The following is a 22366-nucleotide window of genomic DNA, read 5'->3' as shown; positions in this document are numbered from 1 at the left end:
ATACCCTTTGCAAAAGCATGGATGGAACTGGAAAGCATTATGCTAAGCAAAATAAGCCAGACGGTTAGGGACAAATACCATATGATTTCACCCTTAAGTAGAACATAATCAACAGAAGAAAAAAGCAAACAAAATATAACCAGAGACATTGAAATTAAGAACAATCTAACAGTAGCCAGAGGGGAGGGGGGAAGGGACAGCAGGGAGAAGGGTTTTCAGGAACTACTATAAAGGACACGTAGACAAAACCAAGGGGGAGGGTGGAAGCAAGGTGGGGAGGTGTGTTTGGCTGGGGTGGGGTAGAGGAGTGGGGAGAAAATGCAGACAACTGTAATTGAACAACAATAAAATAATTTTTTTTTAAAAGAACAAAAAAAAGTCACAAGGCTAGCCAATAATTCAGGGTAGAATAATCGATGTTTTTTGCTGGGAGGACCTACAAAATCATGTTGCAAGGAGTGAAGGTACAAAGGAAGAACCGTGACCATTTTCACCTACTATACTATAACTCACAACAGTTTTATGAAGAGTATGTGAAATGTAACTTGATTTTCTAGGTGAGGCTCCAAGTTAGAAAATACCTGACAAGTAGTAGGTGTTCAATAAGTGGAAGCTATTGACCATATTGCTTACAATTTTCTTACATATGTTAGAAATCAGATTTTCTGCCACACTTTTTAATTGCTACTTTTAAAGAGTAGCAGATGATCATCCGAATGGAGTTCACAAGGGGTTAAATGCTGTACATTCTTTCCCTGTTGTGAAAGATCACGCAAGCAAGGAAAGCTCACTGCCTGTGAGTACACATGGACCTTGGCATAGAATCCAGGTGCCATCACCTGATGGGGCTGACAACAGTAGGAGCCAGCTATCTTCACAGCTGTGCAGGAGAAAGACCCATTCAATTAGCATGAAGGGTCAACTCAAGAAAAGCACCAGTGCCCTGGCCGGCCCTAACTCAGTTTGTTGGAAGGTCATCTCAGTGCGCCAGGGTTGTGCGTTTGGTCCCCGGTGAGTATGCATGCAGAAGTCAGCCAGTGAGTTCATGGATGGGGGAGCAGCAGGTCAGTGTTCTTTGCAATGAACAGAATATCAAAGGCTATTCAAGAATGTGTAGTACAGAAATACGGTAAATGTGTATTAGGTATCTGCTTTCTATGACTGTGGAACTTTTAAGGTCCTTAAAGGGACCTCAGATGGTCACTGGGCTCTGCCTCCTGAATGGGAAGGACCAAGGTCTCCAAAAGACTGAGGCCACCTCCTCTCACGGACTTTTCAAGCACTGATTTTCCGTTGTACTGCAATCCCTGTTCTGTTCACAGAAAGTCCTGGCGGTGGAGTGATTAAGACCTGTGGCTCCCCTCCTCATCTTTGTTGCTTTCTCCCTCTCTCAGTGATAGGGGTGGGGTTGGCAGGTAGCCTCTGAAACTCAACAAGCCTCAGTTCCTTATTTGGTCAATAGCGATACAGAGACACATGTTTACACAGCAGTTCCATCACATTAGTAGTCATTATTGTTATTAACAACCACACAAATATTGAATCCCAGAAATTTAGATTATCAGAACGAAAAAGGGACCAGAAGTTAAAATGTTCAACGTAGCCTAACACAAACAGATTGGCCAATAGCCTTGCTTCTGTTTTCAAAGCTCATGGGTCACATCTATAATCACCACCCTATTTCACTCTAAAACACACTTACAGATCACTCTTTCCATAAAGAGTGCCTTTCAGTGCCTTTACCACAAAGAGTAAACAGTTCACTTTGAACACTCAGTGTTTATGTATAAAGTAATGTTTTATAGGCCATATAATAAAGTACCTAACCTGGTAGTGAGCATATGGTGATAATAAGTATTCACAGACTTGATACGTCTGTCTCTGCATGCCCGAGAATGATTTCTGCTTTATGAAATTCATGTTGGCAAGGAAAGTGGGTTTTGTTGATACTAATAGACCATCTGGGGCTTGCTTTTCTAAATTGGATGACTCTATTTATATATAATGTCTTTAGTGGGGAATTCCGTGTTTTTTGACATTTGTTTGCCAAACTAGAAGTTGTATACAGCTTTCTGGACCCAAGATAAAAGAATTTTACCCCTGCAAGAGATCTTACATTACTGCAATGATTTTTTTAATAAATAAAAATTAAACACAAGTTATATTGGACCAGATCTCAAAGACCCCTGGACATTCTAAGGTTTTTAATATTGTTTCTGTAAAGAATGTATGGGACATTTTATATTAAGCACATGTCTTGAATGCTGTTGGAAACCTTATTCAAATAAAAGCCACCCACAACTTTAGTAACCGTAACCTTTTTCACCCCTCAAACTTTAGATGATTAGTTAACCATAAATTCTAGTTTCTTTCTCATATAACTGTAGTATATTTAAACAAGTTCTCACAGGCTGACTCTGATTAATGGATCCTATTCTCTCACCTTTTAAGACTTTAGAACTTTGTCTCTTGTTGAAGATGCCATATTTTGTAAAAAGAATTTCAACCAACTTGCAGCTGGGCAGGTGTGGAATAGTAGCACGCCTCAGGCCCCACCCTGCTCTGTTGCCCCAACCATCGAGTTGTGTGTAGATCACCATTTAGCATTGTTTTTGTGCCATGGTTGAATTTAGGTGGAGTTTAAAAAAATAAAAGATAGAATGAGCAGGTCATGTCTTAAAGAAAACTGAGGAGCACAGTGTTCCTTTGAGAAAGAGAAACTACTCCCCTGTGGTTAATGCCCAGCTGGCCGCCCCGTGTTCGCTGTCCTCGCCAGGCCCTGTGGCGCCAGCTTGTCCCTGTGGCTGCTGTGTGGTCTTTGCTGCCCTGGCTTGTTGGTGAGACCTTCATTTTGTATGGAACCACATTTTTTCTAATATGATGTTTAATGAAGAAAGAACATAAGATTTCGAGTAGAAGGCAGGGCTCTGCTGTTTCCTAGGTGAGGCTGAGTCTCAGGCAGCCTCTTCATCTCTCTGGCCTATTCTTTTCTCATTTGTAAAGCACCAGTAATGATATTTAAAAAATAAAAAAATAACCCTGCCTTAAATTGCTCATAAGATTTTTGAGCTACTCAAAAAGTAAAATCTGTGAAAATGTGTGATAAACTCAGAAATATTACACAAAAATAAGGTAACAATAGTACCTGGTCTGAATCCATGGGGTGAGGGAGGATGGAGAAGCCTCTCAGTTGTTCGTAGGTGGGCTGAGGCCTTGGATTGGAAGGTCAGCCCGGATCTGGGTGATATACCACAGAGCAGAATTTACCCCACATCTGTCAGACTCTGAGCCAGGCGCATCTGCTGTTATTAGAATGTTGTGATCATTGCCTTTTCTTTTGTCTGCCATAAAAGGGCTAAGTCAGACTGATATAATATACTTTTTACGGCCATATTAGTTAATATTTTGTGCTATTTTAGTTTTGTGTAACTTTGAACTTGAAAGTTCATAAATAAATGGTATTACGCTACACAATTGAAACAATTACGTGATGATTTATAGTAATGGGCTTTTGTAGGAACAATGAGTGCCCTCCTTTAAATCTGACCTCATACTTCACAACTTACTCTGGAAGCAAACACAAGCATGAACAATCCAGGCCAGGGGGTCTAGATCCTGCAAGGCCATCCAAACATGACTGGAGGAGCAATCACCACGTACCGCTGATGGCAGAATAGAGTGCCTCCTGACGACTAGTTCAGGTGTGATTTCATAGTAGGTTCCCACACAGTCTCGTAGGTATGGCAGACATTAACAAATCTGTCACACAAATAAGGGGATGTAGAAAAATCAGGTCTTATGGAAGACAGAAACACACATAGCCAGGAGCAGTGACCCTGAGTGTGGGGAGGAACTGAGCTAGGTGAGGTCCCAGGTAAGGAGGAGGTGAGTGGGTGGAGCAGTGAGAGAGAGAGGAAGGCCAAAGGTAGACCTTGCAGGAAGTAGCGGGCTACTTTATATGGCTTCACTCTCTTTATGCTTTGAGCAGTGGGAAACCACGAAAGGGTTTTAAGCAGAGGGCTTGGTGTGATCAGATTTTTGTTTTGAGAAGACCCCCTCTGGCTGGGGTTTACAAAAGGACAAGGGCAGCCATGTGAACGTGGTTGCCAGGACAGGAGATACTGGTGATGTGGACGAGGGGTCTGGCTCTGGGATGCAGAGGTAAGGACTAAATGAAGAAATGGATTGGAAAGTCATCTAAGAGGTCAAGAGGGCTCAATGCATTGGATTAGGTGGGGCCAGGAGGGCTGGGATATGACCTTTTGCAGTTAGTAAGGGAGGCACCCTTCGCAGAGAGAGCGGGGCCCTGGAGGAGGACTCTGTGCAGGGAAAATAGATTTTCTGGTCTGGTGCACACAGAAGGTTGAGAGGGCCTGGGGCCATCCTGGGGGAGGGTCAGGGGCAGCTGCACTTCAGACAGAGACCTCAGAGCAGAGGCTTGGGCGGCAGACACAAATGGGGATCAAGGCAACCCTGAGGGAACTGAGCCCATGGTGTAGGTAAGACGCAGCACAAAATGTGATGCAAAGTAAGAAAAGGGCTTTAGACTGAATCTCAAAGAACAAAAATCACATTACCTCACGACCAGGAAAAGGGCAGAGCTCTGGGTGGGTCCTCTCAAATGTGTGGTTACCACAATGGTTTGTCATTTTCACTTCCTTATATAGGACATGGTGACATTTTCGTTGACACATGGATGGATAGTTATACAAGTTTCACATAGAAAATGTGTTCTGCTTTTTCTTTTTTGCACGGACATATGGAGAAACTTACAGACCTCACAGTCTTGTGCACATGAGTTAACTGACATGGGCAGACAAAATCCTCGATTGTTATTTGATCATGTCAGAAATAGAGGTTTAAACAAATAAAGCCTGATGGTTCCATCCAGAGGCTTAATCAGTTCAGGTTCACATTTTTGACAAGAAGGTTTCACCGTCAGCGCGTCCTCCTGTGTCACACAACCCGCTGTCTGTGCCTCTTTTCACAGCACTGAGATTCTCCAGTGGCCCGGGGGGCCTCCTCCTGGCTCACCCACTACACACTTTCCCTTCGGGCCAACCTGACAGTTGCACAGCCTTGGGTGGTCATGGCTGAGAAATAATTGGTGGTTCTGAGTTGGCTTTGCGACTGTTTATAGCCTGCTGTATGACTACATAGGTTCCTGTAGATTTCTGTAAAAGTCTATTTGAAACTGAATGTATTTTAAAGGAGTTTGAATTGATCATCTTTTAAAATAATTTTATAAAATATCTATATATTTCATAATACCACTCTTTTATAAATAACAATTTATATTGGATTTGGTTAAAGCAAGACCCGTCATATCTCAGAACTTCACGCTGTGATGGACTACCCGCATTTAAAGCGGCTGGTTCTGGTATTGATATTCATGGCAATCCATCATTTGAATTTAGCATAGCTCTAATAAATGAACAAAGAGAAATAATCAGATATTAGCTGTACATCGAATACTTTAGCTACACTGTTTTTAAAAGGTGCAGACTCTTCTTTAAGCACATTTTTTAATAAAATAAGTTTTTGTTAAAATAGCAAGAAAAGCAGAGAAAGAACTAATATTTGTTGGTTGCCTCTTCCGGGCAAGGGCACTGAACTCTGCATTTTTCACAAGTAGCGGATTTTGGTGGCGATATCAGATACCTTTCTCTACACTGGCTGGGTCACTGAAATACTGAAGACACTGCAAACATAGGCACACACTGGGAAGCTGGCAGAGAATGGTGGCAATATGCCTTAAAGTGCCAGTCTAGACCAAACAAAAGTGCCTCAAAACAGAGGTAGTGTCTCGCTGTCGATTCCGGCTGTCAGTAGGATTTGCCCCGAAGCCATTACAGCTGGCCAGTACTGTTAGTATCATGTGACAATAATGCTAGGGTAAGATTACTGACCAAAGCTCCCAGGCTTTAATAAATCCACCAACATTAAGTGGATATTTTTTTGCAATGTAACTCCCCTCTCAAGCCAGACAGGCCACAGGAATGAACAACACAAGAGGCCCCCAACCTTTTCTATGGTAGATTGAGGACCCTATGCCAAATAAACACGGTGCTACCCTCCTCATAAGGTAATCTACGGAAACCTCGACAGAAGGTTAGCAGTGCAGTGTGAAACAGTAATGTGTAGCTGCTTCCTGCTGGGGACTGAAAAGAACAGCCAAGTTTGCAAGACTTGCAAATGGAGAAGTTTTCTCTGGCAGAAGCTGAGAGCCAGCCAGAGGTCAGCGAGTTATGGGGTGCAAATTGCTTTCTTGCAAAGTGGCTGGCTCTGTGAGTTTAATTGAAATCCCAACGCATGTATTTGCATGGAGAACTATAGGTTAAAATCGCAACATGCACACTCATTTATTACCTATTAACATCGTAGTTTCAACCTTAAAGAATACAAGACTATATTCAGAACTATTCTCAGGAAGACTGCAAAGATATGAACTCATTCACTCTGTTAAAATTGACTGAGTGCCTGCCACTGTTGTAGGTTATAGACAGACTGCCTGTGCTCACAGACGTAATATGAGGGGCACCGTGCAACCACAAGCACAGAGACCAATAAATAAGATGCTTTTGTGTAGGGATAACAGGAAAGGAAGAGGGGATACTGTGATCAAGGCTGACTTGGGGGTAGACAGGAGAACTTTAGAATGGTAAAAGTTTCTCTGAGAACATGATGTTTGAACAGGACAGAAAAAATGAAAGCGGAACCAGCTGTGTGATGAGCTAAAGATAAACAGCTTGTATGAAAGATCCAGAGCGAGGATGAACTTGGTATGTTCAAGCGTTAGAAAGAAAACGCCCATGGGCTTGAAAGGTCATTGCCAAGGAGACAAAGGAATCAGCTGAGGCTAGAGGGGTTGGGCCCACCTGGCCCATGGTAGTCCTTCAGTAAATATTTGTCATTGTTCTTGTCCTTTTAAGCAACAGAGATCAAGAGAAAAGCCTAAGTATCTTAAAGCATAGAGAAAAGTATGGTCATAATAATGTAGAGACTTTTATAGCACTCTTTACCTTAAAAATTATTAATCATTTTGCAATGTATGTATTATAGATCACAGTGAATGTATTTTAGATCAGCTTTGACATGCAACCTAAAAATAGTGGTATGTGAGAACCAATAACAGACCAGAGATTTTTTTTTAAAGATTTTATTTATTTATTTTTAGAGAGAGGGGAAGGGAGAGAGAAACAGAGGGAGAGAAATATCAATGTGTGGTTGCCTCTAATGGGCCCCTTACTGGGGACCTGGCCTGCAACCCAGGCATGTGCCCTGACTGGGAATGTAACTGGCAACCGTTTGATTCACAGACCAGCACTCAATCCACTGAGCCACACCAGCCAGGGCCAGAGATTTTTTTTTTTTTGTATTTCTTGTTGAAATCTTTATATTTGAAAATATTTTAAAATAATGCTATTTTAGCTTATCTAATCAACTATGGTTAGCCCTACAACTTTCAGTTTAACATTTTGAGAGATACAGAAAAAAATTTGTGGGCGTAACATAGTGGACAAAGGACGTGACTCGGTGCTCCTGGATTCTGAGTTTGAGTCTCTCTGTTGCAAGCCCCATACCACCTTCTGAAACAGATGCCATACCTGCCCTGTTTTGACCAGTGTTCAAAGGGTATGCGTGTGTAGAAAACTCAGTTTCTGTGGTTCTCAGCATCAGCCCGTGTGCAGCTCTGTTTCATGTCGTCACATCCTGACCATGCCATGTTCCGGTTCTATAAGAAGTAAGTAGCAGTGGCCAGTTAAGAGTTTAGAAATATGAATGACTCATCTAGCTGAGTGATTCTCAAATGCTGCGGGGACACATGTACAAGGATCAATGTCCAGACCTTTATCCCAGCCCAATTAAGCCAGTTTCTGGGATTAGGCCTGGGCATTGGTTTATTGTAAAAAAAAGTTTCCTGAGTAATTATAAGGTACAGCCAGGGATGAAAACCATAGTCTGACTCAAAGGAGTTTAATAATTCTCAATAGCCTTTATGATAAAGTTGGTTTGGCTTTAATCATTTTATAGTCTTTGCATCTCACATCATCTGGATAAGATTTCATTAGACATCAGAACATATGCTCCCGAAGATTAATTCAGAGGGGAAGTCTTTTATTTACCTTCCTTCCTTTTTCCTGTTCTCATCCTTTGCTTTTCTAAAAATATATCTTCCTCTAAAACCTAATCTTAACATTGAGAACCTTCAAAGCTATGAAGGAATAGTCCATGTAATTAAATGTGGAGCATCATATATGCCATATTTAGAAATTAAAATCTAATTCTAAGAAATACTAAGATTGTTATGATAAATACACGTAGAAGATTCTTCAAAACATATGAAATCAAACACTTGTAATTGGGGTTGGTGCAGAGAAAGGGAAGAAAGACGTGGCTACAGTGATTCCTTAATTGAAGGATAATTATAGCTTTAGCTTCCAGCTGGCCTGTGAACATGGAAGAAAAAAGAAAATATGATATTTGTATGTATAGTTTAGTTGTTATTTTAAAAAAAAGTAAACTAATTTGTCAGGATAAAAAAACCTCCTTCCAAGCACTAAAATCTCTGAATTTATCACTCAGATACAGAAAGCTTTATGTACTACACAATAGAACACTGTAACTCATAGTTTTACCAAAAAATGCAGGTAAATAAATCATGAGTTTCTTATATTAATATTCCATAAAAGTCACCTTTGTATTGCAGTAATTAGTCAGTGGGCTCAGCTGCCATTTAATACAGCCCCTTGCTCATGAGGAGAGGACAGTGTCAGCCACATACAGAGGTGATAGCATTCCAGGTGGCAGTGGGAGGAGGGTGTCCCTCAGTTCCTCTGGAAGCCACACCCACTCATAAATTAGGAGGAAGTATGTCAGATCACAGCTCTGCTAAAAAGGTGAAAGATTGGAATTTGATCTTTCATCCTATACCTACCTTTTAAGTTATCAAGTGATAGCATTATTATGGCACAGTTTTCAGGAGAATATTAACAGTTTGGGGCCCGTACTGAAATCATCCACCCTAGTGCCTAGATGGGTCCTGGCTACAGAATAAAAGGCAGTTTAGTGAATGTTCTAGAATGTCTAAGACTGTTTTTAATCATGTTCTCAGTTAGACAAAACAGTGCACCAGTGGCTGCTGACAGACCAGGTGTCCTTCACATTTGCTTTTTCCCGATGTACTGAAGTAGGATTTCAACAAGTTTGGAGAAAGGTCTAAGAAAAGTAACATAAGAAAGACTGAGTCACTTTTTTAAATTTAAGGTATAATAATGTATATTTTATAATTAATGTTGAGAAGTCACAACCATTATAAATAATGGCTCGCAAAAAGAACTGGAATGAAGCCACTTGGCTTAGATGATTTACTGCATTTTGCTGTGTATAATGCGCACTTTTTTGCCCCAATTCTTGAGGGAACAATAAGGATGCACATTATATGTGGGCATAATAATCCCAATAACACACACAAACCTGTGGGTGTGCATTATACACGGGAGCACATTGTGAGCAGCACAGGCGGTAACCCAGTGCATTAAAACAAGTGTTTCAATAAAATTAATTTTTTGTCCTGAAAACACACCTTGTTGTTCCATTTTGTAAGTATATTTTTTGAAGTTTTTTGTATTGGCAGCATGAGAAATTATTAAAGTGTCCCTTTCAAGATCAAATCCCACTGTTCCGTTTCCCATAGTGTGCGTCTGGTGCAGCTCTGCAGTGCACACCCACACCACATCACAGTCTGCTCCTAGAACCAGAGCTACTCGAAGCCTCATTGGCAGAGAAGAGTGAGCGCCCATTCCTGACTCCATGTGTAAAATTTCCTTGAGTTCCCTCATCCTGTTTTTAAAATTCTTAATAGTCTTACCTTATACTGCATAAATACCTGTTTATTTTCTCAATAAATGAAAATGAACGTTGAGTAACTTGGATGCCCAGGAAGGTGAGGCTAGCTTAGCACAACACATCTCTAAGAGGTACCTGTCCTGATCTGTAAAGCTTGCCCCTCCACCATATGTCACCCCAGTGCCTTTGAAATGTGGGTTTTCCAGAAGAGGTGAAAACATAGCGTGGAGAAGGGAGGAGTGGGGGCATCAAAGCCATATCCTGACATTAGCTCTCACTGAGCAATGTGAAGACTTCCTTGTTCTGTGCTTTCCGAAGAACATGGGAACTGGGGCAGAGTGACTACACCGCTACCTAACATACAAAGTGCTTTGAGCTCAGGGGGAAAGGCTGTCTTTAAAATACCAGTGTTATGAATCCGTAGTCTAGGTCTCTCCAAAAATGCTCTTAACACTATGGCAAATAATGTGAGTCCCACATGTGATCCTTCAACTTGGAAGCCACTGTGACATTCAAAACATACTAAAATTCTCTGAATTATACTAGGACTTTCATACACACAGCCTTAACTGTTACATAATTTCCATTTTGTTCTTGATTTACAAACAGAGGAAATGGGAAGTCTTGGGGGAGAAGATGTGATTTTCATTAGCTTTGAAGACTTTCAAACGGGCATTAGTTTCAGTTCGTTAGGTCTTATCACATTAGCATGTGGCATTGTGAGGAGAAGAAGTGCCCTGTGGAGACCTCCCGGAGACCGCGGGAGACTTCCTGCAGTCTCACTGCCTCTGCCCACTGGGACTCCATATGGGATTATGGGATTCAGTGTTTCCTTTCACCGCATGAACCAAGGAAAACAGACAGCGGGTAGAAACCAAGTTCACACAAATGTTTCCTCTCACCCTTTCCTGGTTCCTTCTCCAATGAGTCTGCTGGCCAAATGCTATTTCAACTCTGACTAATTCTGCACTTCGCAGGGTTTGGTAAAGTGAGAACGTTGTACCTCACCAGGGTTTCCCATGGGCTCCTAACACATTTTGAGCACAAGGCTATTGGTAAACTCCTTACTTCAGAACAACTTAGAGTACATTTCTTGGGCCCCTTCCAACTCCATTACACCAGAACTTCTGAGGGTCAGGCATGGGTGTCAGCGTTGTACCAGGTGCACCCAGGTGTTGAGAGCAGGACTTGAGGGGACGCTGGAGGGCGTCTGTGCTATGGCAGATGCACTCACATGGCCTGGGAAAAAAGGAAGGAAACCTATGGGCTGATGGATGGAGGGGTTTGGAGACCACGCACTTTGATGCAAATCAAGACTAGTTGTTTGGTAGCAGCACAGTCAAAACACTCAGCATTGAGGTTGAGAAAATATTCTCTTAGGAGTGAAATACTGTTCTACCCTATTGTCATGCCTCTACTCAAGACCCTACAGTTAACTCCACGTTGCCTTGTATATCTACTCCAAAGTCTTTTTGGCTTTCTGGGATATTCATAGCCTTTCTAATGAGCATGGACCTCTTCCAAAGAATGTGACTGGTTCCAATTTTGAGTTCCACACTTAGTCATGGCAGACCTTGGGCAAACAGACTCCTCACAAGTATTGCTACATTGATTCACCCATCTTGTCTACCTCCTCTGTCAATGGAGTTTTATCTTCCCTAGATTGGGCAAAGGGGGAGAGGAAAATAAATGTACTAAAGTTTGTAGAGACATACTTTTATGCATCATTCTTAAATTCACAAGTTACTCATGGATTAAGGACAGCTACAGACAAAGTGGGAATGCAGAAAAGCATTACCAGTGAAATCCCCCATGTCTGGTCCCCTTCCTGCCTCAGACACACCCACCCTGCACACTGACCCCAGCCTCTTGTCCTCTCCACCACCCCCATTTCCTCACCAGATGACTTGTCTGTTCCAGTCATGTTGGCCTTAGTAGGATTTTAAAGCATATGCCAGTTCTTCCATTAATCTTTGTTTTTTCATTAAATTTATTGGGGTGACATTAGTTAATAACATTATATAAATTTCAGGTACACAACATTATAATTGATCATCTTATTTTCTTCTTTCACTAAGTATGTGACTGTCTTTACCCACTCTTCCTTACCCCCGAATAGCTGCTTTTTAAGCTTTACTCTAACTGTAAAGTGAATGCAGTTCCTCCCATTCAGGAGGGATGGGGGACTCTCTTAGGTGCCTTCCCAGGTCCTTGGCATCCAATGAGTCCTCGCTCAGTGGTTGGCTGACCCTCACTACAAGCGGTGTCTGCATGACAGGCAGTCCTTTACGCCCTGCGAATGTACACAGGCTGTCTTTAGAATCCACTGGACACATTGAGGCCAGTTCTCAGCTTGAAACAGTATCAGTCCAAGGGACCTGCAGCTGCGTCACGGCTGCATCCAGTGAGCAGAATCAGGCTGCAGTTGTCACCAAATGTGGTTTCTAATGACAAATGGTGGGAGTGAAAGGCTTGCAGCTTTTGAGCTTTGTTCTGAATCCATACACGTGGAATTCAACAATAAAGGGTTTTTCATCTTTGATCAAAGTATATATCGTCATTAGGAACTTAATTCGAAATATTTTTAACTTCTAGCAAAATGAATTTTGCAACTGAGTTGCAGCAGACTCGGGTAATCTCACATTCAAGGTGTGATTAGAAGATGAAACAGAACTTCCGGTCAAGATAGAGACGTAGGTAAACACGCTTCATCTGCTTGCACAACTACAGCAAAAAGTACAGGACTACAAAACAAATGTCATGCAGATTTTTCAGAAAATCAAGCTGTATAGAAGTCCAACAACCAAGGATTTAAAAAAGCCATGTTCATCCAGATGGGTAGGAAGGGTGGAGACATGACGTGGTGTGAGAGGCAGCAGAACAGGTGGTCCCACATTCACATATGGTGGATAAAAATCAGGAAGGATACCACGACACTGAGCAATCCCAGCCCCAGACCAGACTTCCCTGCCCAGGGTTCCAGTGCCAGGAAAATAAGTCCCCATAACTTCTAGATGTAAAAACCAGTGGGAGTTGGGACATTGGACATAACTGTAGGATTCTCAAGAGACTTCTCTTAAAGGGCCCACAACAGACTTAGGACTCACGCAGACCCACTCCCTCTGGAATTTAGCACCAGGGTAATAGTTGGCAGGGCACAAGTGGCATGCAGGGAGAAAGGGGAAAAGGTAAGTGACTGACAACAGGGAAAATGCCAGGAGACAGCTTCCTCCCAGGCAGTCTCCAAAGGTCAGGCAGTGGCATCGTCCCCTCTCTGAGCCCTCCCCTACACAGAGCCATACAGCAGTGAAACGGGTTGCCCAGCCTTGGCAATTACCTACGGTTCCACTCCACACAATTTACATATGCCTTTTCTACAATAGACCATGCTTCTAAGACAAGGAGTCAAAGCAGCTCTACCTAATACACAGAAAAAAACACAGGGAGGCTGCCAAATTGAGGAGACAAGGAAATATGGCCCAATTGAAAAAACAGAACAAAACTCTAGGATAAAACTAAACAAAGTGAAGATAAGCAACCTATCAGATGCAGAGTTCAAAACACTGGTTATTAGGATGCTCCAGGAACTCATTGTGTACTGCAACAGCGTAAGAAAGACCCGGGCTGAAATGAAGGTTACACTAAGTGAAATAAAGAAAAATCTACAGGGAGCCAACAGTGGAGAGGAAGAAGCTGAGAATCAAATCAACCATTTGGAACATAAGAAAGAAAAAAGCATTCAACCAGAACAGCAAGAAGAAAAAATAATTCAAAAAAATGAGGATAGAATAAGGAGCCTCTGGGACATCTCCAAACATACCAATATTCGAATCATAGGGGTGCCAGAAGGAAGAGAGGAAGAGCAAGAAATTGGAAAATTATTTGAAAAAATAATGAAAGGAAACTTCCCTAAGTATGGCAAAGGAAATAGACATACAATAAGTCCAGGAAGCACAGAGAGTCCCAAACAATTTGGACCCAAAGAGGACCACACCAAGACACATCACAATTAAAATGCCAAAAGTTAAAGATAAAGAGAGAATCTTAAAAGCAGCAAGAGAAAAGCAGAGTGTTACCTACAAAGGCGTTCCCATAAGACGGTCAGCTGATTTTTCAAAAGATACTTTGCAGGCTAGAAGGGACTGGCAAGAAGTTTTCAAAGTGATGAAAAGCAAGGACCTACAATCGGGATTACTCTATCCAGCAAAGCTATCATTTAGAATGGAAAGTCAGATGAAGTGCTTCCCAGACAATGTAAAACTAAAAGAGTTCCTCATCACCAAGACCTTATTATATGAAATGTTAAAGGGACTTATTTAAGAAAAAGATCATAACTATAAACATTAAAATGGCAACAAATTCACAGCTATCAACAACTGAATCTAAAAAACAACCTAAGCAAACAAGCAGAACAGAAACAGAATCATAGATATGGAGATCATTTGGAGGGTTATCAGCGGGGAGGGGAAGGAGGCGAATGGAGGAAAAGGTACAGGGATTAAGAAGTACAAATTGGTAGGTACAAAATAAATGGGTATGTTAAGAATAGTATAGGAGATGGAGAAGCTGAAGAACTTGCATGTATGACCCATGGACAGGAACTAAGGGAGGTTATTGCTGGAGGGAAGGCGGGTACTGGAGAGAGGGGAACTTTATCAGATGAGAACATGGGGAGGAGGCCAAGAATAATTATAGTTCCTCTTTCCTCTGAAAAATGGGAGGGAGAGTGGGGGGGGAATGTGTCAGGGATCCTAGGGGATGGTGAAAGCATGAGATGTCACTGCTGGAAGGGGTCAGAGCAACACTAAGTTTGGGGACACAGATCGCCAGTGCGGGAGGCCTGCAGTTGGCGTTGGCAAGGATTCTGTGCAGAAAAGCCGACATTTCCAATGTTGCCTCTTCCCAGGAGATGGTCATCGGCTTGGTGACAGGACACAGAGACCAGGTACTGTGTTTGTGCCACAGAGTTAAGGTTCGGCCTTCAGACATGCTTGGTTTATTTTTGAATCATTAGCTTGACATGCTCATCTCCTGTGTTCTCTTCCTCTCCCTTACCTTATAAATTGGGCAGCTTCAAAATCTACTCATCATTCTTCCCACAGAAACAAGTATTCAACAAAATTTTCCCGGCTGACTCTGATCTCCCACCTCACGTAGATGCTGAGGCTGTGGTGGAAAGTGGGGTGGACACATTCTGCCCCCGAGGAGCTTTTTGTTTATATCAGATGGGCAGACACACAGGGCAGGTAGAAAGGGACTCGGGAGCCAGACCGCACATTCTCTGAAACACCTGGTTAGAGCTGCTAAGGCAAAAGGAAGCCCCCTACCTTTGTTCCTCAGAATCAACCAGTATCTCCCACCTCTCTGTCTCCCTCTCTCTGGAGATTTACCATTAAAAATATGAAACTTGGGAATTGTTTTCAGGTCAGGATAGGACCGAAGCCACATTGGAAGTCACTCCTTACCCATTAAAGCCGCTCCCCTGTTGGCTTTTCTGAGGTGGAAACAACATGGCAGCGGGGCTTTACCAGCAGTAAACTATGTGGCTTCTGGAGTAAAAGTTCAGTGTGGTTTTGAAGACACGTGTCAGCCACACAGAGCCCTCCACACCCCCCAAAGGGCCAGCATCCCATTTCCTGTGCAGATCAATAGGTTCGGTCTGTATGGAGAGTAATCAGGTTATCCTGACAGCGGCCTCAAGGATTTATGTCTCGCTCTCTGGTGGAAGCCAGCTCCCTCTGCCTCCAGCAGCCACCTCCAAAACAGAGTCAGCTTGGTGACATTAAAGCTTTCCAGGTGCCTTTGTTCTGTGTTTCTCTGAAGCTGCTACAGAAAGAATTGTCAAGATACCACTCCCTACTGATGTCACAAAATGGTGCAAGAAACTGTGAATAAAAAACTCTTACCCTGGAGTCCTTACTGCCCTCTGCTCTTGGTTGTATTTCCACCAACCCAGGGAAGGAGGGCATTGGGGAGATCCTTGCAACAAGCTTATTTGGCAAAAAATCTTTGTGCCTTAGCAGGATAGACAATAGACATCTGCTTGGGTGATTCCTGTGTTGACAGCAGCCCTGGTCCCCAAGTTCAGTGTAGTAGGCTTGCCTTTGATCTGAAGAGAAATCTACCTGAATTTAAATACTGTAGCTTAAAACCTCTGTGGGAGACTAGCAGGTTCTCTCAAGAGGCCAGTGTAGCCTTGGCCTGTGCCACGTCAGCGTGCCTCACAGGACGAGAGCCCAGGACGGGAGCCCCACAGAGCATCAAGCTCCTCACCATGTTAACTGTGCTTGGTGACTGTGGCTCAGCCTGTCACTTTATTGTGTGGTTCCCATACCTTGTAATGACCAGGAAGGAGGAGTAGGGCTCATCAGTGAGGTCACAGCAGAGGCGGTTTCTATCATGCGTAATTATGGGTCTGCCAGGACAGCTGTGCAGTGGGAATGAGTCATCACTGATCTCAACCTGCCTCAGAGGAACTAAGTGTCTGCTCTGGGGCCCATCTCCCTGACCATCCCACTCCACCAAAGTGTTACTTACTGAATTTCCCGTGATCGGAGCACCTACTTGTTAAAGAGGATTTGACTAAAAACCAAATAGCTGCAGTTGGTCTGCACCTTTTGTTAATTCTGTCTGTGTCTGTTTTCTCTCCCACGGCAGTGGATTTTGGAGGCTGATAGTTTAGGTTCATGGAGGCCATTAAAATGACACGCAGCACACAGCAGAGACAAGTCTGCTCCATGAGCCTGAGAATTAGGGCTGAGAATGGCATTTTACTGCCACCTTGTGGTTAAAATGCATCTGCTTTTAAAGTAAAAGGCCATCTGTTGTTCTATTGAATCACATACTGATTAAAGTCATGAAATGAATGGGTATGAAAGAATAAGAGGTTATGGAGCAAAATAATTTCATCCCAAATATTTTAGTCCAAAATAATTATCCAGACCAGGTTTTCAGAGGATCCCCAACACATGTCCTACAACCTTATGCACTCACCTTGCTCAGGGCAGAATACAAGTTCCCACCGTAGTCTGAAATTATATAAAATCGGGGCAGGGGGTGTATTGCCCCTTTTACAGCAGTATCACACATTAATATTAGATTCTAGTTTTGGTCATGACTGTATAGCAATGCAGCCAGTGATGGAGTCTGTTCTAAAACAAAAAGAATTCCCGCCTTCTGCAGCTCGTCCTCCTGGGGTATCGGTGCCGTATAAACGCAAGTGCAAGTCCAATGCTGCCTGCCCTGCCCCATGACAAGTAACCCACTGCATATTTACACATGTGAGCTGACACTGGAATATTTTTCATGCTTTGAAGAAATAATATTCTATAATTGAATGCAATTTGATTGAGGCGGGTGAGAACAGGATTGAGAGAAACAAGCATGAGCACATCAGGAAAGATATCCCCAGATTGCTCACGTATCTCCGCTGGTATGGATTCATTCTGGAGACTCGGAAAATACCTTACTTGATATAGGAAATAGCAGAAGACATGGTGGTCCTCAGGGCAGTAACAGTGTCATGGACTTAGCATCCTTGGGTTATCTTCTCCTCACAGCACCTGGTTGATGAAGAGCACAGTGAACACGCCTCACTGTGGTGGGCCCTTCCTTTCAGGATTATTTACTTCCGAGGCACTATGCCTCCTGTCTTCCTAATTTCCCCCCTCTCCTGCTAATCCTGAGAGAAGACTTCCAGCCATGGGGAAAGACAGGGATCTCCACACTGCTCAACATAAACCAAAAGTAGGACCCAGCGCACTGTCTCATCTCAGTGAACCCACTGCACGAGGGCCCAGCCTTGGAGAAATGGCCATTGCACTCCCAGGAAAGCCCTGGACCACTCACAGGAGGCCTCCAGCCTCATCCTCACCAAGAAGAAAGAACATGGAAGTCACATATGTTCATCTACAAATGGGGTCCATACATCTACACACGCTGGGGAGGGACAATCTAGCTGCACACCTGGGGGTCAGTCCACTACTCACGTGGGGGAGGGGAAATCCAGCCACACACACGGGGGAGGGCAGATCTGTCGATTGTAGGTAAGCCACCAGAAATTAAGTAGGCCATGACCAGAGAAGGAACGAACTGGAGAGTATGGAAACAGCAGTCCCAAAAAAGAGAGCAGGAGAGAAGAGTAACAGGGCACAGACTTCCTCTGAAATAGGACTGACTGCCTTGGGGGTGTGCTGTGAGCTCAAAGTCATGTGCATGTGGCCCCTCCCAGTGCAGTTGCCCTTGCCCCTTCCCCATCCCCACCCCTGCTGGACTGTCCAGCTGCAGCAGAGGCTTCTGGGAGGTGGAAGCACCCTTGGCCTTGGAGATTACAATATATCTGACTCAGAAACATGTGCCAGATAATGATAATTCTTTTCACTGTGAGATTTCTGTTCACAATGGGAACTTTTAGAAAAAGTATTTCTTTTAGTAGCTTTTCAGCCAATTCTACTTGAAGAGGAGTGAGCAAGGAGTTTGGACACGTTTTTTTCCCCCCCTGAATTATAGCCTTTATTCAGAAGCTTACACTAATCAGCTTTCATCGTCTCTTTCCCTACATTGTTTTTACCGGCTGGCACCTCACTTATTTTATTATATCCTGTCAGCCTCCCCTGTGGAGAGAGAGAGAGAGAGAGAGAGAGGAGAAATGTATCAAAATGGAGTGGGTGCTACATACCCCACAGAAGCTGCTGGACGCATGTCTGGCTTTGGAATAATTCAAAGCAAGCTGTTTTCTCAGAACCTGTCACTTCACTAACAGACACTGATTAGCTCTGCTGTGTGAGTGAATGAGGGAATGCAGGAGGAGGCAAGCAGATGCCTGCACGACAGATCACATCTGTTGTGCTTTGGACCTACACCTAAAACTTTGCTCCATATGTATTCATGGGTCGCCTTGACACGTGCTTGCGTGAATGTTTTGTAATAACTTATTGTGGTGCCAATTTGTCATCTACATTTAAAGTGAAGCACTGTTTCGACAAGTCTTGAGAGCAGTGGTGGTGACATTCCTTTGGTTAGAGCCACGCAGAGCAGCTGGCCGGGGCGCGGGTCACCCGTGACTGTGCAGGGCGTGCTCACAAACCTCCAGGGGATGAAGGAAGTTCCCTTCTACACAGGAAGCATTTAGAGAGCATCGGAAAGCGTCCCTGTTGATTCAAGGGCCAAGGAAAGCAGTCACCTTGTCTTCTAGGATCCTCTGTGTACACTTCAGGTGTATGGAGCATTTTTTCTTTTTCTCCAGCTTTTCTCCAGCTTTTTGTCATTCATTATTCCTCCACCTTAAATATTCAGACATATGGGAAATATTTCACCTGAAGAAGACTTGGTCCGGTTGAAACGGCTTTGCAGAAATGGCCTCCATACCCGGTTCCTCTGCTCTCCTGTTTGCCATGAAGCCGCCACGTGCTGGCTGGGTGGGCTCACCGTGATGGCAAAACAGTGACGCCTCTTTCAGTGAACGAACAAGAATGGAAACATAGACAGTCTTTTTCAAGAACATAAGTGTTTTGAATTTTGGCTTGTTATTATAAGACAAAAATTTTTATCTGCTTACCTTATTCATGAAACCTGAGATTAAGTTAGAGACTATTCCTTGTAAGTTAGAATTGATCAAAGCAAATGTTCCTTAAATAAGACCTCTCTGAAGAGAGATCATTAATTTGACTATACTACTCCATTTCTCAAAATTTATAGTTTTAAATTGTTCAGAAAACTAATCTGTCCTTGTGCAGTTAAGAGACAATGTAGAAGAAGGGAGCAGAGCGCCCTCTAGGGGTGAAGACCAGAGGCTTTAGAGTCAGAGACCAAACTCCTCTTCACCTGAGAAACCTGGAAGGGAACTTACTCAATGTCTCTACCATTCAACATTTTTGTCTGAAGAAAAAACCCCACGGAGATTATCAGTTAGTGCCTTCTTCATAGGCTAGGGCAGTGATTAAATGAAGAAAGCATTTAGCAGAGGCCCAGGCACATGCCAGGTGCTGAAATGTACTTGGTACAGCTCTTACACTTCATTTGTTGTTCATAATTTCTTGTTTACTGCTGGTGATGTTTCTTAGCAACGACTTTCATCCATTCACCTGAAAATGTGCTTATTGTGTGTTCATAGAAGTGTGAAAGCTGTCCCTGAAAGTAAATAGTTACATACTCGGAACAGACAACCATTAACGAGGTGAATGTAAAGATGCCCTCTCTCTTTAATTGCACGGACCTGAAACCTTCTGGAAGAAAAGTGGGTTTGGGGAGCTAGGGAGACAGGTGGGGAAGATGCAAACTTAATAAATGCTGTACACTGCCTGGGAAAACAGGAATCCAGGTGCACATTTATGTGTTTGCTCTGGAGTACCTGGAGTCCTACCTTGTTTGAAGGCAATAAGGAATCTGTCCCCAAACATTCCAGAGTGATCAGACACCCACCACTTCACACCCTGTGCAGCACTTGTACATTCCCGGTTTACATTTGTAGGTGAGGAGACAAAGTCTTCGACAGCAAGGGGACAAAAGTGCAGTTGAATCCATAGCACTCACCTCCCTGACTCTGCAAAGCCTTCCTCCCGATGGGATGCTGGCTTGTTGTCACCCGTGACATTGCTTCAAACAGATTGGTCTCTCTGCAGGCAGAGCACAGACACAGCCCTCACCCAGCGTCTCCAGCTCTGAAGGACTGGCGTACTCACCAGCCCAGCGCCACCTCCTGCTCCCACCATGGGACCCTCTGGGAGCCTGCTAGGCAGTGAACACTTGCAGCTTGTCCTTTTGGGAAGTTTGGCAGCTGCCACCACTTTCTTCCTCATCACCTTCCTCATCTTCCTGTGCTCCAGCTGTAACAGGTGAGAGCCATGTGTGTCTGCTGGGATCTTAAGGTGACATTGTCCTGCCCCCAGCACACTCTATAGAAAAACCTGTTGTGAGGGGGAGCCCATTGCACAGACGGTCACAGAAACTTCTGTGTTAAAATTAACAGACATCTCAGCTGCTGAGGGCCCTGGCCCTGTTCTGTTGAGTGAAACCTATATCTGACTTTACCGGGGAGCAACGGGAAGAGCTCTATGGATGAAACTTCCCAGAGTGACGTCCCTGCTGCTCTCTTGAGCACCGTCAAAGTTTCCAGTGTCTTTTTCTGTGGACATTTGGAAATCCAAGTAGGATGTGGGTTGAAGATATGCTTTTTGCTACCACTTGAGAATTCCTGCATGTCTGCTGTTACCTGGCTTTGGAGGGACCAATTTATTACAGATTTGTCATAATCTAGGGATGCTGTAGTTTCTAAAGAAACAGATTAGTTTTCCTATAAGGGAGATATGTTGTTTATGAAATAATCATCTTGTCTTTTCTTAGAATTCTCCCCCCACCCCACTTTCCTTTATGTCTCACTCATATAAAATGACTGTACCCTCAGAAAAGAGATCATTGCTCAGAGAGAAGCAGGGTTCTTTCTAAGAGGAGTGATTGTCAAGGTGTTCAGACACTGTCACAGTATGTGCAGCTCCTGGTGGGTTGGCTGCTGCCGGGAGCCTCTGCAGACCCCCAGTCCCCTTCCAGTAACCTCAGAAGAGACTCAAGTGTTATTTAATGGTCTGGATATGGCTTCCTACCCTAATGTTTCTGTCAAGAGGGCTAACGCTGGACTCTCTGAACCCAAGAGCCTCCTCCTGCCTGCTGAGGTTGGACCCAGGCCTCAGGGCTGGGACAGTGTGACCCCAAAGAAGTAGAACCTTGGCTCCCTGGGCCTGGTTGCTGGGGGACAGGGGGAAGGACACCGGACCTGCCTCTGTAGTCATTGAGTCTCCCACTAGGTGGCACTGTTGCCTCATATAGCTGGGAAAGGAACTCTAGAACTGTTGGCTCTCTTAGACTGTCCTGAGTAAAAATAAATTCTATTTTTACGCCACGGACTTTTCCATAGACTAGAAGTACATATGACTCATCCTGAGACTATGCACCCTTCCAATGTGCCAAATCCTGTATTTGGTTTGATTATTTTCTGAGTCCCACTGCAGTGTGTCACTTTGCAAAGACTACAAGTTGAGAAAAGTGAAGAGATGTCTAGAATTTTTTTTTTAAGCCATCACTCTCCCAGTATTCTAGATATGATCAGTTTTTACTCGGGATTTTGCTTCTGTCCTCCTGTTGAGAACCTGTAATTTCTACCCCTGGAGGAAAGGGAGAGCAGGAAGTGACAGGTCCCTGCTGTGACTTGATCCTTCAGACCCTCTGGTAGCCAAGGAGTGATGAGTGCCTGAGCGGCTTTGGCTTCCTTGGCAGCTAAACTTGGTTCTTAAAAGAGATGTCAACATTGATAAACGCTAGGATAGGGAAAGGCATGTGCGTTTGATTTTAGATGGCGTGTTTGATATCACAGTGATGTCTTATTTTCCATTTCAGAGAAAAGAAGCCGAGACAGTACAGCGGAGACCACGAGAACCTGATGAACGTGGTGAGCCCGTGTGCCGTGTGTGCACCTGAGTTCACAGGCTGCGTGGGCTGGGTCCTCCCTGCAGGTGCAGACTCACAG

At 43.7% G+C, this 22366-nt stretch overlaps 1 protein-coding gene across 1 annotated transcript in view; it reads left to right on the top strand.

Moving 5' to 3' along the window:
• Nucleotides 1-22366, top strand: part of PAG1 (phosphoprotein membrane anchor with glycosphingolipid microdomains 1) — a 128990-nt gene that overhangs the window by 85115 nt on the left and 21509 nt on the right. Inside the window, exons 3-4 of the mRNA XM_024578297.3 lie at nt 20469-20681; nt 22237-22288. Coding sequence (XP_024434065.1) covers nt 20557-20681; nt 22237-22288 — 177 coding nt within the window. The 5' untranslated portion in view covers nt 20469-20556. The remainder of the gene's footprint in view (nt 1-20468; nt 20682-22236; nt 22289-22366) is intronic.

Source organism: Desmodus rotundus, chromosome 8, assembly GCF_022682495.2.
Source record: "Desmodus rotundus isolate HL8 chromosome 8, HLdesRot8A.1, whole genome shotgun sequence".
NCBI classification, from domain to species: Eukaryota; Metazoa; Chordata; class Mammalia; order Chiroptera; family Phyllostomidae; genus Desmodus; species Desmodus rotundus.
This window is presented reverse-complemented; position numbering and strand designations above follow the sequence as displayed.